The 15195-nt window shown below is 44.8% G+C and overlaps 1 protein-coding gene across 11 annotated transcripts in view; it reads left to right on the forward strand.

The window, feature by feature from the left end:
• Positions 1-15195, forward strand: part of TLN2 (talin 2) — a 429909-nt gene that overhangs the window by 222838 nt on the left and 191876 nt on the right. For all 11 annotated transcript variants that reach the window (XM_034994419.1, XM_034994414.1, XM_034994422.1 and 8 more), the window contains 3 exons: positions 10531-10702; positions 12665-12762; positions 14517-14646. In XM_034994419.1, the coding sequence (XP_034850310.1) occupies positions 10567-10702; positions 12665-12762; positions 14517-14646 (364 nt within the window). In that variant the 5' untranslated portion in view covers positions 10531-10566. The remainder of the gene's footprint in view (positions 1-10530; positions 10703-12664; positions 12763-14516; positions 14647-15195) is intronic.

A 15195-nucleotide genomic window follows, 5' to 3' on the forward strand; every position in this document is an offset into this window, starting at 1 on the left:
TGTGTGTGTATATATATATATATATATATATATATATATATATCTGTTACACTTTGTAAACTGTTTCGCACATCAAGTGAGAAAGACGTCTGTGGAAGGGCCCTGGGACTGCCCAGTGCCAGCTATTCACTAGATGGAGCATCTCCTGTTGTTCCAGTGAGGACTTGAGCCCAGGAGGGCTGGCATTGGAGTGTGGGTTACAGGTGAGTGCTCCAGGAGCTTAAGAGAGGAGAGAGGTCCTGCACCAGGGGTGGTTGGAAAGACTAGTTCAGGAAAGCCAAGCTTGATGCTGGCCTTGTAGGGTGAGTAACCGGGAAGAACTGGATGGATGGTGCATTTCAGACGGAGGTACGCCACAAGAGCTAAAATAATGGAGGCAGTTTTGCAGGAGTTGGAAATATACTGTTTTGTTAAAATGGCAAGTTCTTAGGGCATAAATGGGAGAAGGCGAGTGGGGGGATGGGAGGCCCTGACCCTGGGGCTGAGCGGTTTGAACCTGATTACCCATACATTTCAAAATTTTGTGTGCACAAAAATAGACTCCAAATGGTTGAAAGACCTCAGTGTGAGACAGGAGTCCATCAAAATCCTAAAGGAGAACACAGGCAGCAACCTCTACGACCTCAGCCGCAGCAACTTCTTCCTAGAAACATCGCCAAAGGCAAGGGAAGCAAGGGCAAAAATGAACTATTGGGACTTCATCAAGATAAAAAGCTTTTGCAAAGCAAAGGAAACAGTCAACAAAACCAAAAGACAACCGACAGAATGAGAGAAGATATTTGCAAATGACGTATCAGATAAAGGACTGGTATCTAAAATCTATAAAGAACTCATCAAGCTCAACACCCAAAGAACAAAGAATCCAATCAAGAAATGGGCAGAAGACATGAACAGACATTTTCCCAAAGAAGACATCCAAATGGCCAACAGACACATGAAAAAATGCTCAATATCGCTCGGTATCAGGGAAATCCAAATCAAAACCTCAATGAGATACCGCCTCACACCAGTCAGAATAGCTAAAATTAACAAGTCAGGAAATGACAGATGTTGGCGGGGATGCGGAGAAAGGGGAACCCTCCTACACTGTTGGTGGGAATGCAAACTGGTGCAGCCACTCTGGAAAACAGTATGGAGTTTCCTCAAAAAGTTGAAAATAGAGCTACCATATGATCCAGCAATTGCACTACTGGGTATTTACCCCAAAGATACAAAAGTAGGGATCCGAAGGGGTACGTGCACCCCGATGTTTATAGCAGCAATGTCCACAATAGCCAAACTGTGGAAAGAGCCAAGATGTCCATCGACAGATGAATGGATAAAGAAGATGTGGTATATATATACAATGGAATATTATGCAGCCATCAAAAGGAATGAGATCTTGCCATTTGCAACAACGTGGATGGAACTGGAGGGTATTATGTTGAGCGAAATAAGTCAGATGGAGAAAGACATGTACCATATGACCTCACTGATATGAGGAATTCTTAATCTCAGGAAACAAACTGAGGGTTGCTGGAGTGGTTGGGGGTGGGAGTGATGGGGTGGCTGGGTGATAGACATTGGGGAGCGTATGTGCTCTGGTAAGCGCTGTGAATTGTGCAAGACTGTTGAATCTCAGATCTGTACCTCTGAAACAAATAATGCAATATATGTTAAGAAAAAAAAAAAAGAAGAAGAAGGTAGCAGGAGGGGAAGAATGAAGGGGGGAAAATCGGAGGGGTGGACGAACCATGAGAGACTATAGACTCTGAAAAACAAACTGAGGGTTCTAGAGGGGAGGATGGGTTAGCCTGGTGATGGGTATTGAGGAGGGCACATTCTGCATGGAGCACTGGGTGTTGTGCACAAACAATGAATCATGGAACACTACATCTAAAACTAATGATGCAATGTATGGGGATAATATGAGAATAAAAAAATTAAAAAAAAAATTTTGTGTGCATTAAAATCATCTCTCAGCACAGTGATAACACTACAAACACATAGGTGTCTGCTCCCCTTCCTTTGAGCAGGTTTTCTTCCCAATTCTTCTGCCCTTTATCAGCTCTGCCAGAGCTCCGAATCGGTCTGCAGTAACCGCCTACCTTCTCAGAATTTCCTGGTAATCAGGCATCATCTTTAATAAAGGGCAGCTCTCGATTTGTCTGGAAGTTCTGAAATGCAACATTGTAAGACGGTGGTAAGTGATAAATCTAAATATCCGCTTGTACAGCAAGGTTTATGACCAACAATCTACTTCATGGTGGAATTTCCTGTGCCCATGCCAAGAGCTGAGTGGAGATGGGAGGGCGAGTTGGAGGGATCCTTGGTGGGCTTTAGTCATACCACGTACATAGCACATTATTGTGGCAGCACGGAAGATATGGTTGTGGTTTTCTAGCAGTGTGACCTTGGGAAGGTCACTTAATCTCAAGATGACAGTTTCTTCATCTGAAAGTGGAAAACAGTGTCAAAGATCTTTTCCCATCATTCCGTACTCCTTGTTGTGGGCTTGTTCTTGGAGGTAGAACCACTGACATGGCCTCCACCCATGCATTTGATACAGCCTGAGCCCTTCTCTGTGGCAGGTACTTTATACAGTGAGCACTGCGCATGGTCCCTGCCTTCGGGGAACCTCCATGTGTTCCTGACTGATTCTAGCCTGGGTTCTTTTTCCAGATTCTCATTTGCCAGGCTGGAGAACTTCATCTCCTAAGCCATGAGGGTAAGCTTCTGGGGTTGTTGATGAGTAGAAATAGTAGGGCCTGCTGGGTGTTTGCTCTCCATTCATCCTTTAGTCATGCTGTTAGGGTGGATAATTCCTACTGACTAACTTAGAAAAAAATCTGTTTAAGTCTTTCCCTGCAGTCCATATTAATTCCACAAACATGGACTAAGCATCTACCGTGCGGCAGACGTCGTGCTAGGGCCTGGAGATTCAAAGGTGGCTGTGACGGTACAGGCCTTATTGTGGGAGGACAGTGAGGGAGAGAGACCTGTCACCGCAAATGTATTCCTGATACTGCCTTGTATGTGTGTCTTAGTGTGAGTGTCCTGGGGACAGGCGAGAACCCTCTACGGTAGCCCAGTGGGTGAAGGGGCATGTGGGGGGTTTGCAAAGCAGCTCCGGGTGCCAACCTCTTGGCTGGGATTTTTATTGACATGCCCGACCTGCTGTTGAGTTTACACCTCTGTGCGTGGTTAATCATTTCTTCTCTGTTCTTTTATCACCCGACCTTTTAACGATTATTTCTAGTTGAGGTATGCAGAGTCGAGCAATTGTCCTGGCTTTCCATGCCTCCGTGAAGGAGAACTAAAGAGAGATCCTTGTGTGAATGTTCTCCCTGCTTTTTTGTCTCTCCGCTCTGGCTGCAAAGGGGGGAGCATGATCATTCTGGTCTTTTTCTATGTGGGCGGTTACCCTGTGAGGAAATCCCATCAGTCGTATTCATGTACTGTTTTCCCTGAGCTTAGGATTAGCTGGAGTTCTCCCTCCTGAGTTGGGAATGTTGGGGACTGGGGTGAGGGGGTGAGCCTCTCAGACTCTGCCTTCTGGGCTCTCACTAGTTGGAAAGAGGGAGGTGTGAGGGACCCAGTGGGGGAGGGGCGGATTCTTTTTTTTTTTTTAATTTTTTTTTATTCTTATGTTAATCCCCATACATTACATCATTAGTTTTAGATGAAGTGTTCCATGATTCATTGTTTGTGCACAACACCCAGTGCTCCATGCAGAATGTGCCCTCCTCAGTACCCACCACCAGGCCAACCCATCCTCCCACCCCCCTCCCCTCTAGAACCCTGTTTGTTTTTCAGAGTCCATCGTCTCTCATGGTTCATCTACCCCTCCGATTTCCCCCGCTTCATTCTTCCCCTCCCGCTACCTTCTTCTTCTTCTTCTTTTTTTTTTTTTCTTAACATATATTGCATTATTTGTTTCAGAGGTACAGATCTGAGATTCAACAGTCTTGCACAATTCACAGCGCTTACCAGAGCACATACCCGCCCCAGTGTCTATCACCCAGTCACCCCATCCCTCCCACCCCACCCCCCACTCCAACAACACTCAGTTTGTTTCCTGCGATTAAGAATTCCTCATATCAGTGAGATCATATGATACATGTCTTTCTCTTTTTGACTTATTTCACTCAACATAATACCCTCCAGTTCCATCCACGTCGTTGCAAATGGCAAGATCTCATTCCTTTTGATGGCTGCATAATATTCCATTGTATATATATACCACATCTTCTTTATCCATTCATCTGTCGATGGACATCTTGGCTCTTTCCACAGTGGAGGGGCGGATTCTTAAGGCAGGCCTGTGGCTCCCTGATAAAGCTGGGTGCAGGTGGGATGGAAATGGGACACTCTGCCTTCTCTCCTCCTCATCTCTCCCTGAATCAAAGGCAGCTGGCTCCCAGTGAACAGTTGAGTTGCCTCACCCTTCTAGATGGTGACACATAGACACCTGGATGTGCCTGGTGGGCTAAGTATCATATACTGAAAGTTCTGAATGTTTGAGCTGAGCCCCAAGGTACCTGAGTACAGACAGCCCAGGAAAGCCAGATGGAGGACGAGACCCTGGCTTTTGCTTCTGAGGCACCTCTGGCGAGCTATGGCCCCATCATGGGATGGGTTTCTACTTATCAGCTGAGCTATTCCCCTTCTCCCTTGCAGAAGAGCGGGTCAAGGGTGGAGACAAGGGAAGCTCCTTCCTGGGCATTTCTTCCAGAGAGAGAATTGTTCACTGGAGATTGAGGCGAATGACAGACCCATGTTTTATATGGACCTTTGGTTATAAAATGCATGCTGTTATCAGGGTGATATTTTGCCTGCTGAGGGGAGGGCGGGTACAGCCCTCATTATTGGGCGCAGTGGTCTTCCAGTGGGTCAGAATGGAGCCAGTGGTTGGAGGAAGAGAGAGGAGAGGGATGGTGGGCAGTTCTTACCTTTTTCAAGATGCAGGCTCCCACTGAAGCACAGTAGCCTGACCCTGTTGTCCTGTCAGCTGAGTAGGACACCTCTGCTTGTAGTGGAGTGTGCAGAGCCCCATGGCCCCTCTCCTAGGTTGCATCTGGGCAGGGTTCATTGACAGGCCCCAGCACAGGAGTCTACTTTAATGCCAGTCCTGACCCATACCAGAGGGTGCACTTTTGCTCCCTGAGGCTCTTGGATTAAGGGAATCTGACCTACGTCCAGGAGGATAGCCTGAGTGTAGGACTTCCTTGTTCCACAGACACACTCGGCGTCATGGCTCATCCTTGGATAATTCTGCATCTACAAAAAGCCTGTTGAATGACTTGAATAAGGATGAACACAGGCGCTGTACAGTGAACAGGGTCACTAGGAGGGGAGCGCTGTCTAGACAGGAATCGTGATCGTCTTTGCTCCCTAATGTCTGTGATAGTGTCTACTACATAATAGATGTAAAATAAACAATAAATTGAATTTTGCAGCTCAGATGGTAGCTAAATAGAATATGCTGCTTGCAGTGTTTCTCCACCCACTGTGGCCAGGATGAGTAAAACAAACCCTTACCTGGCACTTTCTTTGTGTCTTTGACCTGTGTTAATAGATTTTTTTTTTAAGATTTTTTATTTATTTATTTGACAGAGAGAGACAGCAAGAGAGGGAACACAAGCAGGGGGAGTGGGAGAGGGAGAAGCAGGCTTCCCGCCGAGCAGGGAGCCCAATGCAGGGCTCGATCCCAGGACCCCGGGATCATGACCTGAGCCAAAGGCAGATGCTTAACGACTGAGCCACCCAGGTGCCCCATGATTTCTATAATAACCTTACAGGTTAAGCCTATTATTGTCTCCCATTTTGCGGAGGAAGAAACTGAGGCAGACTGCAGTTAAGCAGCCAGCTCGAAGTCATGAACTGGTATGGCAGGAGTGGAGTTGGAACACCTCACAGCCCTCACTGGTCAGGGCAGAGATCCGAGGGGTGGTTGCACATCTTGACCAATGGTGGACATTTCTTCGGTAAGGAGGAGCCCTTGGCTGAGCTGGGCCTGTTTGTTCCAGGATGGACTGGCCAGAGCTTGGGCAGCCGACACTGCTGCTACCATCCTGAGCTGTTTACAGCTCCCTAGGACCGAAAAGTGTTTACTTTAGAAGGAGAATGTCTGGGTTTCACCACTGGTTCCATTGGCTCATCTGCCACAATGGATGGCACAGAAAGGTTTCTTGTTGGCCCCAGGTGACCTTCACCCATAAAATCAGGACAAAAATGGTCAGAAGGAGAAGAAATTATGGAAAGGAAAATAATCTATGTTTTATGAATTTTATACCTTGTCTTTTAGCAAGAAACCAAAACCACAACAAACAAGGACTTAAGATCCAGCAAGATAGCATACATTCAGATCGGGGTAAAAGAAAAACAAGGATAGGATCATAAAAATAGAGACAGGGGTTAGACTATAAAGCAGTAAGTAGGCTTTGAGCCTTTTTGCAGCCAAACCAAAAAAGGAAACCTGTTCCTCTGACTGAGGCTCCCTGCCTGAAGAGGCAGGGATTAGCCAGGGGGGTTAGGGTACAGGGAAGTGGAGGTGAGGCTCAGTTTGCAGGCTGCACCAGTGGCCTGAGAACATCTCACTGGAGAGGGAGCAGAGCATTAGTCTTTATCACAGTGTGTTGTCTAAGCTACATGATTTTCTCAGGGCTTTAGTGGATGTGTAGTGAGACTTCTCATAAGAGCTGAAAACACATACCCATTTTTATTTGATGTATCTTAGGTTCCTATATGCTTTGATCCTATGATCTTTTTGCCATAAGTCAGGACCGTTAATTTCAGCACCTGTTTAGCAAGTATGTCACTGTGCTGTGTGTGGGGCTAGAAACAGCTCAGTGCCGTGTTTCCTGTGGAATAATGGTTAAATCACCATGTACTTTGGTTTCAGACCTCATTGAGATTTGCTTGTGTGGACGATCTTCTTGCATGATAAAAATTAAAATACCGTGTCTTTTACAGACATACGGATGTATAACCTTGTAGTTTATTAACATTATTATGTACCTAATTTGCATGTTTAAAATATTCCCACAAAGGAAATCCTAGGTCTTGTTTCGTGCTTCATACTGGGAACACTGAGAGCCAGGAGTAAGAAGACGACACTGGAGCCTTTTTAGTCTTTGATCACTGAGCAGTGCTCTGAGAGGGACTTATTTTGGTGGTTTGGTTTTGCTGTATTACATGGGCCATGTTGTAACATTTGAGGTGGTAGAAAAGTTGAGAACATGAATCTTGCAGTGAATCTCCGGTGTCCCTCCTTATGTTGAATGTCTACTTTGAGCTAAGCATAGTTGTCTCTGTTCTGTGGCTTCCCCTGTGAGATGTTATGAGGAGGGGACAAGGGAATTCCGTGGGAATAGTTGGCCAAACATCCCTTTCATGGGACCCAGTCGCCCCCTGCTCTCTGAAGAGCAGAAGGAGGAGAAAAAACAGGCCCAAAGGCCCAAGGCATTGGCAGGCCTGGGAATGAACCTGGACCCCAGACTCCTTCCCAGGCCAGCGCCCTTCCCTTGAATGGTCTTGCCTACTCCTCTCCTCTCTCAGGCCCAGAATGGAGATCATGCACGCTGAGGCTCCTGCCTCCGGGAAGGGCACTGAGCTGTCTTGGGACTGCCCCTGGGGCCATCATCAGGTGGAAACTGTGTCTGTACTGTATCTGTGTAGATACGGAGTTTGTAGTAACTACACGTTACGTACTTCTGGGTAAAAAGCCTGAAGGGCATACGTCGGAGCCAAGGCCTGTTCCTCTGGCCCTGCCTCCTCAAGAGACAGGGAGACAAGTCTGTACTTGCTCTGCTGGCCCCTCCCCCTCCTCTCTCTCCTGAAACTGCTACTCTGGCTTCCCCCACTCTGATGGCTGCTGCTTACCTCGGCTACCAGGGGCCTCCCTGCCAGGTTCAGTGGTATCTCCACCCTCATCTTCCTTGGGCTGTGATCAGCATGTAGCACAGATGCTCTCTCCCTCCTGCTCAGTGCACCTTCTTCTGGGCCCACCCTCTCTTGGTTCTCCTCCTTCACCTACCGCTAGGCCTCCTTGCCAGTCCCTTCTTGTCCTGAGTTTAGAACATTGTCCCAGGACTCCGTCCTCAGGTCTCTGCTCACTTCCCTAGATGATCTTTCTAGTCCCAAGGATTGAAAGATGATGAGCTCCCCCAAACATTGTGTGTCCTGCTTTGTATTTGACCCTGTTCTACCTCCCCACTGAATATACCCTAAAAAACTCAGAGAATTTTTTACCCCAAAACTTGCGCCTCTAGCAGCTTCCCCTCCCCACACCCCTCTGTCACGGGCTTCTTCATTTTCCCTGTTGTTCTGCATAGAGATTTTCCTTCACTGCTGTGTATATTCTGCTTCTCTTCTTCTGCTTCCTAAATCTCTGGGTTTCTCTCCTGTGTTTCTTGTTGATCCACAGGCCTAGGTTTTGTCTGGTCCTGCTTCTGTCTGCTCCCTGCTGATCCACTTGCCCCTTTCTCCCCCGCTATGTGTCTTCTGTTACCTTCTGAGCTCCAGTGTTTACGGTCTTGCTCTGATACTCTGCTTTCAGCCCCATGTCATGGCTCTGTATTTCCCTTTGATGGAATCTCTCTAGGCTTGGCTAGAGGCACCATTAATTTGCTCTGCGGAAAGTCCAGTTATTAGCCTGGGAAGGGCAGCCTTCGTGCAGGGACACTTAAAATCCTTCCTATTCCCAGGGAATGGAAGAGATTAACCATCCCATCCTCTCTGGTGCATTCCATAAATGGCACCTGTGACAGAGTTCCATGGTCTTTACCACAGACTGTTACCCCTAGTCATGCTCCTGAATCTCCGTGGTTCAGGAAACCTCATAATTGTCACCAGCCCCAGGGGGATAGACTATTCCATGCAGTGATCTCTACATTACAGTAAATTTGTCAGTTGATGTCTAGAGTTTAAGTTTTTCCCAAAGTTGGTCAGTTAAATATGCCTATAAAAACAGAGTTGGGTAGACCCTTTCATCTATCACCTTAAAAGTCCTTGATATTATAGGTGGAAAATCCCTGGATATTTTGTACCCTTCTGCCATGTCAACAGTCCAGCCACTGCCTAGGCTGTAGTAAATTGATTCGATTTGGGGAAGATTCCCAGTGAACACTGCTGTTATTTATTGAGAACTGTATCTTGACATTTTTCAAGAAACATTTTCACAGGCAATTCATTCAGACTGTAAGTGGAGGTCAAAATGACTTTATATTTGGACAGCCTAAATGTTTGCTCCATGCAGCTGTGTGTATACACTGCCCATGGACTCCAGAACATCTGTTTAAAAATGTCCTCTGTATGCAGTTGACCCAGTCACCTGTTGTTAAGAAGCTGGCAATGAATCACGCATGTGAAGAAGTGATGCCCCACAGGCACCCACTCCCTGGGCCTGGTCAGCCTGTGGCCGTCTCTGCCTCTTGATCACCTCATTGCTTCTTAGCATTTGCATTCTTAAGTGGGAAGGGGGCATCAAGGCAGCTGGGGTTCAGGTTCACTACCTGTGGGCTCTCTAAGAAAAGATAAGAAAGGATGAGAACTTTAAATTCCTGTGGTTTATGTTATTGATACAGTGCTGGGATTCTAATAGCTCCTAATTCTGAAGTGCATTGTTCTGTTTGCCAGGATGACAGCCAGCTGGGTCTGTGTCAGGTGCAGGGAAGTGTCCTCTCTCTTGTGCCTGAGGAAGATGCATTTGACTGAGGCTGGCCTGGGTTGAGGACTAAGTTTCTGGCCACAGAAGAGAGCAGGTCGTCAAAATAAGCCATAAGCCACCAACTCAAAGGAAATGGACTAAATGTTTGGACTTAGGTTTTAAAAAGAAGTCATTTATGAAATAAAACCTAGCCTAAACCTGTGTACTTTCTAAAACTGGGCATTGGGCTCCCATTGATAACCCCTCAGGGTTTGGTTCTTTTATGAATTATACAGGGCTGTTACCATTGTGGCTTCTTGTGGGGAAACTGAAGGAGAGCAGCCAGAGGGCCTTGCTTGGGTTTACACAGGATCCTCGTGTTGGAGTTGGGCCCAGATGCTGTCTTCTGGTACATGATGAGGTGGAACTCTTTGGCCCTGAGGAGCATCTGGGAGGGCATTCATGCTTCCTCCTGTCCCCAGGAGCTGTGGGGAGAGAGCTGGGGCACTGAGGCTGCTAACAAGCATCTTCAGGAGGTGGCTATGGTGCCCAAGGCTCTCTGCCTCTCACACTGATGATCCCCTGTTAGAAACCCAAAGTAGGGAGCACCATTGAGAAGGAGTTAAATATGCCTATAAATACGGTGAACTATAAAATTGGTGAACTTCCATAGATCCTTCCTCCCTAGAGAGTCTACTTGCCATTCTGTGATAATGTTAACCCTGAGTCTAGATGCTCTTGTTTTATTTTAACATTTTTAAAATCTTTTAATTTGTGTTTTTACCCAAAGCATTCACTTTAATTGCTATTTTATTCTTTCAATTATTTAAAGTTGGTTTAAAGTCTAGCAGTTTTTTCAAGACTATTACGAATATCACCGTTTGCTTCTGTGTGTTTTCCAGACATTCTAAGTGAGGATCTTCAAATCATTTAGGAAAATGGTGGCCCTGTCCTTAAAGATTTGTGTCCGCCACTGCAATGTGGTGAAGACCATGCAGTTTGAACCATCTACAGCCGTGTATGATGCATGTCGAGTCATTCGGGAACGGGTCCCGGAGGCACAAACTGGCCAAGGTAGGCCATCGGTTATTCACTGGCTTCTTGAAATGTGTTTGTATGTTCTTTGCTTAGTAGCTAAGGAAACAGACGGTCTGAGTGGTACCCAGATGCACCAGTGTGTGTATGTTTCAAATGAAATGCCTTCTTATCCTGCACACTAAAATTGGTGAACTTCCATAGATCCTTCCTCCCTAGAGAGTCTACTTGCCATTCTGTGATAACGTTAACCCTGAGTCTAGATGCTCTTGTTTTATTTTAACATTTTTAAAATCTTTTAAAAGTGAGGCTTGTGCTGACAATGGCCACAGCTGCCACTGGGTCATCATTGTGATGCCCATCGTCCTGACCCTTCCATACCTCAGCATTGCTCTCTACAGTTTACAGGTCACTTTTTGATATGTCATCTCATTTGCCCTATAAAGTACGAATGAAGCTACTCCAACAGTTACACATTTGTATACCCTGAGCCCTGTTTTCCATACACGCAGGCTGAAGCAGGCTGGAACTGCCATCAGGATGCAGGGCAAGCCTTATATTTCAAGGGGCTTTATAAACTTGATCAAACCCTTAAGGGGGTGGGGAGCATCTATGAATCTATGTTTTGTTTCCTGTTTGTTTAAACCACTGACCACTATTAATCTGAGTTTAAACAAAAGCCATTCATAGAATTTTTATTTTCAATTGCCCTCTCTCTTCTCCCTACATTTTCTTCCTTTATTTAGTGTTTGATTGGCACTTGAGAAATTGGGATTACTCTCAAATTAATAAGCCTTTATTGTGAAAATGGGCTGAAACTTAACTTAAAAATGGGAAGTACGAGAATCTTAGAGATAGGCATTGATCTTCTCAAAAAGATGTCACAAAACTGCCAAACTTTTGGTCTAAAAGCATTAATTATTTAAAACACTCTATTTTGATTTTTGGGTAATATAGAATAACAAAGTTATCCCACATTCCTACCCTTGCTCTAAATTCTGGTTATCCAGTCATTTCTGGTGTCTTGTCTGCTACCGTTTTTCTCCCAGATTTAAAAAAATTTCTCTGGCTTAGATTGCTGTTTGGCTCTGGTGAAAATCAAAACCTTTCTAGATCTTGAAGTTGTTTTTCTAAGAAACAGGAGCTCAGACCCTCACCTGGGTTTCTGAGGTTACCTTGAATCACATTCAGGAAGACAGAAGTCTTTAATTGTATTTATTTATTTATAATCTTTAAAGACGTATTTATTTAAGTAATCTCTGCACCCAACATGGGGCTGGAACTCATGACTCCGAGATCAAGGGTTGCATGCTCTATTGACTAAGCCAGCCGGATGCCCCAAGATAGAATCTTTAGACAGGAAATGATACTGCTTTTCTCCTGCCACCATGCTCTTGTACTTCCTGATCAGACTAAGGGATTTCTATGGAGAACACAGAGTTTTATTCTCCAATTATATTCATAATTTAGTGGGGTGGGGGAGAGCAGGCTTCATTTCCCTGGGCCCTCTTGCTTGCCTTTTGTAATGCTGTTTTGGGATGATGGAGGGATTATTCAAAGTGTAAAGGCTCCATGGGCCCCTCTTTGCCTAAGTGGCCTTGGGCTTAAGTGGTCACTTCCTTAGTTTCTCCGTGGCCCCTCTTGTCCTTCTTCATGGCTTCTCTGCCAGGTTTTTATATAGCAAGTGATAGGGAACAAAGTCCAATTCAGAAATTAGAAATTTGGGCTGTTCTGTTTTTGGTGTTTCCCTAACGTGTAGACACAGCTGCTGCCTACTGGTTTTAAGAATCACGAACCTTCTCTGTGGGTGTTGACATTGCAGCTCAGGCCTCATTTCACCTCTTCTGCTTTACCCCTTGGCTTGCTCGTGTTGTCAAAACGAAACCTGTCTGATGCAGGAGAATGCCCACATCCGGCCAGGTCAGCAGACTCAGGGCTTGGAAGTCAGTGATGGCTTCAGTGGCACTCTGTCTTTTATCCTCTCTTCTCTTTATCTCCCAGCTTCTGATTATGGGCTGTTTCTCTCGGATGAAGACCCCAGGAAAGGAATTTGGCTGGAAGCAGGCAGAACACTGGACTACTACATGTTGCGAAATGGGGTATGTTGTAGATGTCATTTTTGGTTTGTTTTTGTTTTGTTTTGTCACCTTGTCTGTGGGCCTTCTCTAGAAGCCAACATCCTATTATGCCTTAGAGAAAAAGGGAGACCCAACAATCTATTTTGCTCCAAGGGCATCTTATTCCTAGTTTTGACTTTGTAAGGTAGTCAGGTAGTAAGAGGAAATATTGGCAGTCCAAATTCTTGAAACTCCACAGAGTAATTAAAGCAGCTTGGGGTTAGTGTGTTCAGTTCTTTGCACATGCCATGGTTGCACTTGGTAGCTAGGGGATAAGATAGAGCGTCTTTCTGTAAGGATATAGGAAGTATCCTGGTGACCAATGATAAAAAGTAAGGGTAGATTAGAGGGGAAAACAAGAAGATCCTAAAGGTAGTCAGCGATTGAATATAAATCAGTTTTGTTTTTGTAAAGGAAAGTCCATATGAGATGCAAGCTTGATAACAATCAGCGACAACAAAAAGTGATTGTGTTTGGAATTAGAGGTAATGAGTAAAGAAGTGTTAAATATTGTCTTCAGCTTAACCTTGAAGATACTGGGTTTTAGTATATGGAATGCACATACCCGATTGGTCAGTATTCCTTAAAGTGAGAGTGAATTATGTGGTACCAATTAATTTTCCATTCATAATTCTGTTGTTAAATGTTTTTTAAAAAAAAAAGTCTATTTAAAAGTAACTTCCATGGGGGGTGGGGTGGGAGGGATGGGGTGACTGGGTGATAGACACTGGGGAGGGTATGTGCTCTGGTAAGCACTGTGAATTGTGCAAGACTGTTGAATCTCAGATCTGTACCTCTGAAACAAATAATGCAATATATGTTAAGAAAAAAAAAAGAAGAAGAAGGTAGCGGGAGGGGAAGAATGAAGCGGGGGAAATCGGAGGGGTAGACGAACCATGAGAGACGATGGACTCTGAAAAACAAACAGGGTTCTAGAGGGGAGGGGGGTGGGAGGATGGGTTAGCCTGGTGGTGGGTATTGAGGAGGGCACATTCTGCATGGAGCACTGGGTGTTGTGCACAAACAATGAATCATGGAACACTTCATCTGAAATTAATGATGTAATGTATGGGGATTAACATAAGAATAAAAAAAATTAAAAAAAAGGAAATCATAACTCTAAATACTATTGTAAACTGTGAAGTATTACCTTTAACTTTCCTGGAATTTAATAGAAGAAAATACACCAGTGTAAAACTACAGGCAAAAAAAAAAAAGTAACTTCCAAACCTACTACCCCTGTTTCATCTTGCCATTACTGCAAAAACCACTTTTGTGGCATACCACCACTATAAAGAGTTACGGGGGGTATTATATATTCCTTCGTGACATCTATATTAAAAATTGCTTGCAACCATAAGATAATTGGAGAAGCACACTACTATCTTTTTCAATGGTAAGTAGGATTTTTCCTCTGCTAGTTCTCATCAAAGCAGATCATCCACAGACTTTCAGGAAGGCATAAGCTACTTTAAGTTTACAGAGGTTAGTTTTCAAGAATTGTAAGCTATAAACAGTACTTGTTCGGAGGTAATTTCACCATCAGATTTTAAGAAAGCTTGTTGGAAGCAGTTACTTAGCACTGGGGTTTCTGTTTTAGTGGCAAAAATCTCATGAAAACTTTGAAGGAGAAAATCAGAGTGTGCTAGGGAAAATTCATTTTTTTAAAGAAAAGTGTCCAAGTTGATTACCTGGTTTATCAAGTTGTATGAAAATTCTGTGGGGTTTTGCTGTAGGATATTTTGGAATATAAGAAGAAACAGAGACCTCAGAAAATCCGGATGCTGGATGGATCCGTGAAAACAGTGATGGTGGATGACTCCAAGACCGTTGGGGAACTCCTGGTTACTATTTGCAGCAGGATAGGTGAGCATTCCCATGCCGAGGTTCCAGTTTTTGTTTTGTTGTTAATTACGCACCTGTTGTTTCACCCCCATTTGGTGATTTGCCAATCTTGAATGTGTCCTAGCCACTGATTTCTGTCCAATCCTAAGACAGTGTTGCTATTCCCTAGATAATGCAACCCCGCCAACTGGTATTGGAAACACTTGAACATCTCACTGAGTCGAAATTGAGAGATTTTCTCTTTCAAAAGCCAAAGGAATTTTTTTTTTTGGTATATGTGCTGCCGAAGCAAGCACAAAAGCCAAAGGAATTTTTTTTTAAAGATTTTATTTATATATTTACTTTAGAGAGAGAGAACACGCCTGCGTGGGCACGTGAGAGCGAGCATGAGCTGGGGAGGGGCAGAGGGAAAGAGAATCTCAAGCGGACTCCCCACTGAGTGCAGAGCCTGACCTGATGCAGGGCTGGATCTCAGGCCCCTGAGATCGTGACCTGAGCCAAATTGAAGAGTCGGACGCTTAGCCGACTGAGCCACCCAGGCACCCCCAAAAGGAATTTTTTAATTGAAAA

This window comes from Mirounga leonina, unplaced genomic scaffold (assembly GCF_011800145.1).
Source record: "Mirounga leonina isolate KUSES-001 unplaced genomic scaffold, KU_Mleo_1.0 Mir_91, whole genome shotgun sequence".
Taxonomy (NCBI): Eukaryota; Metazoa; Chordata; class Mammalia; order Carnivora; family Phocidae; genus Mirounga; species Mirounga leonina.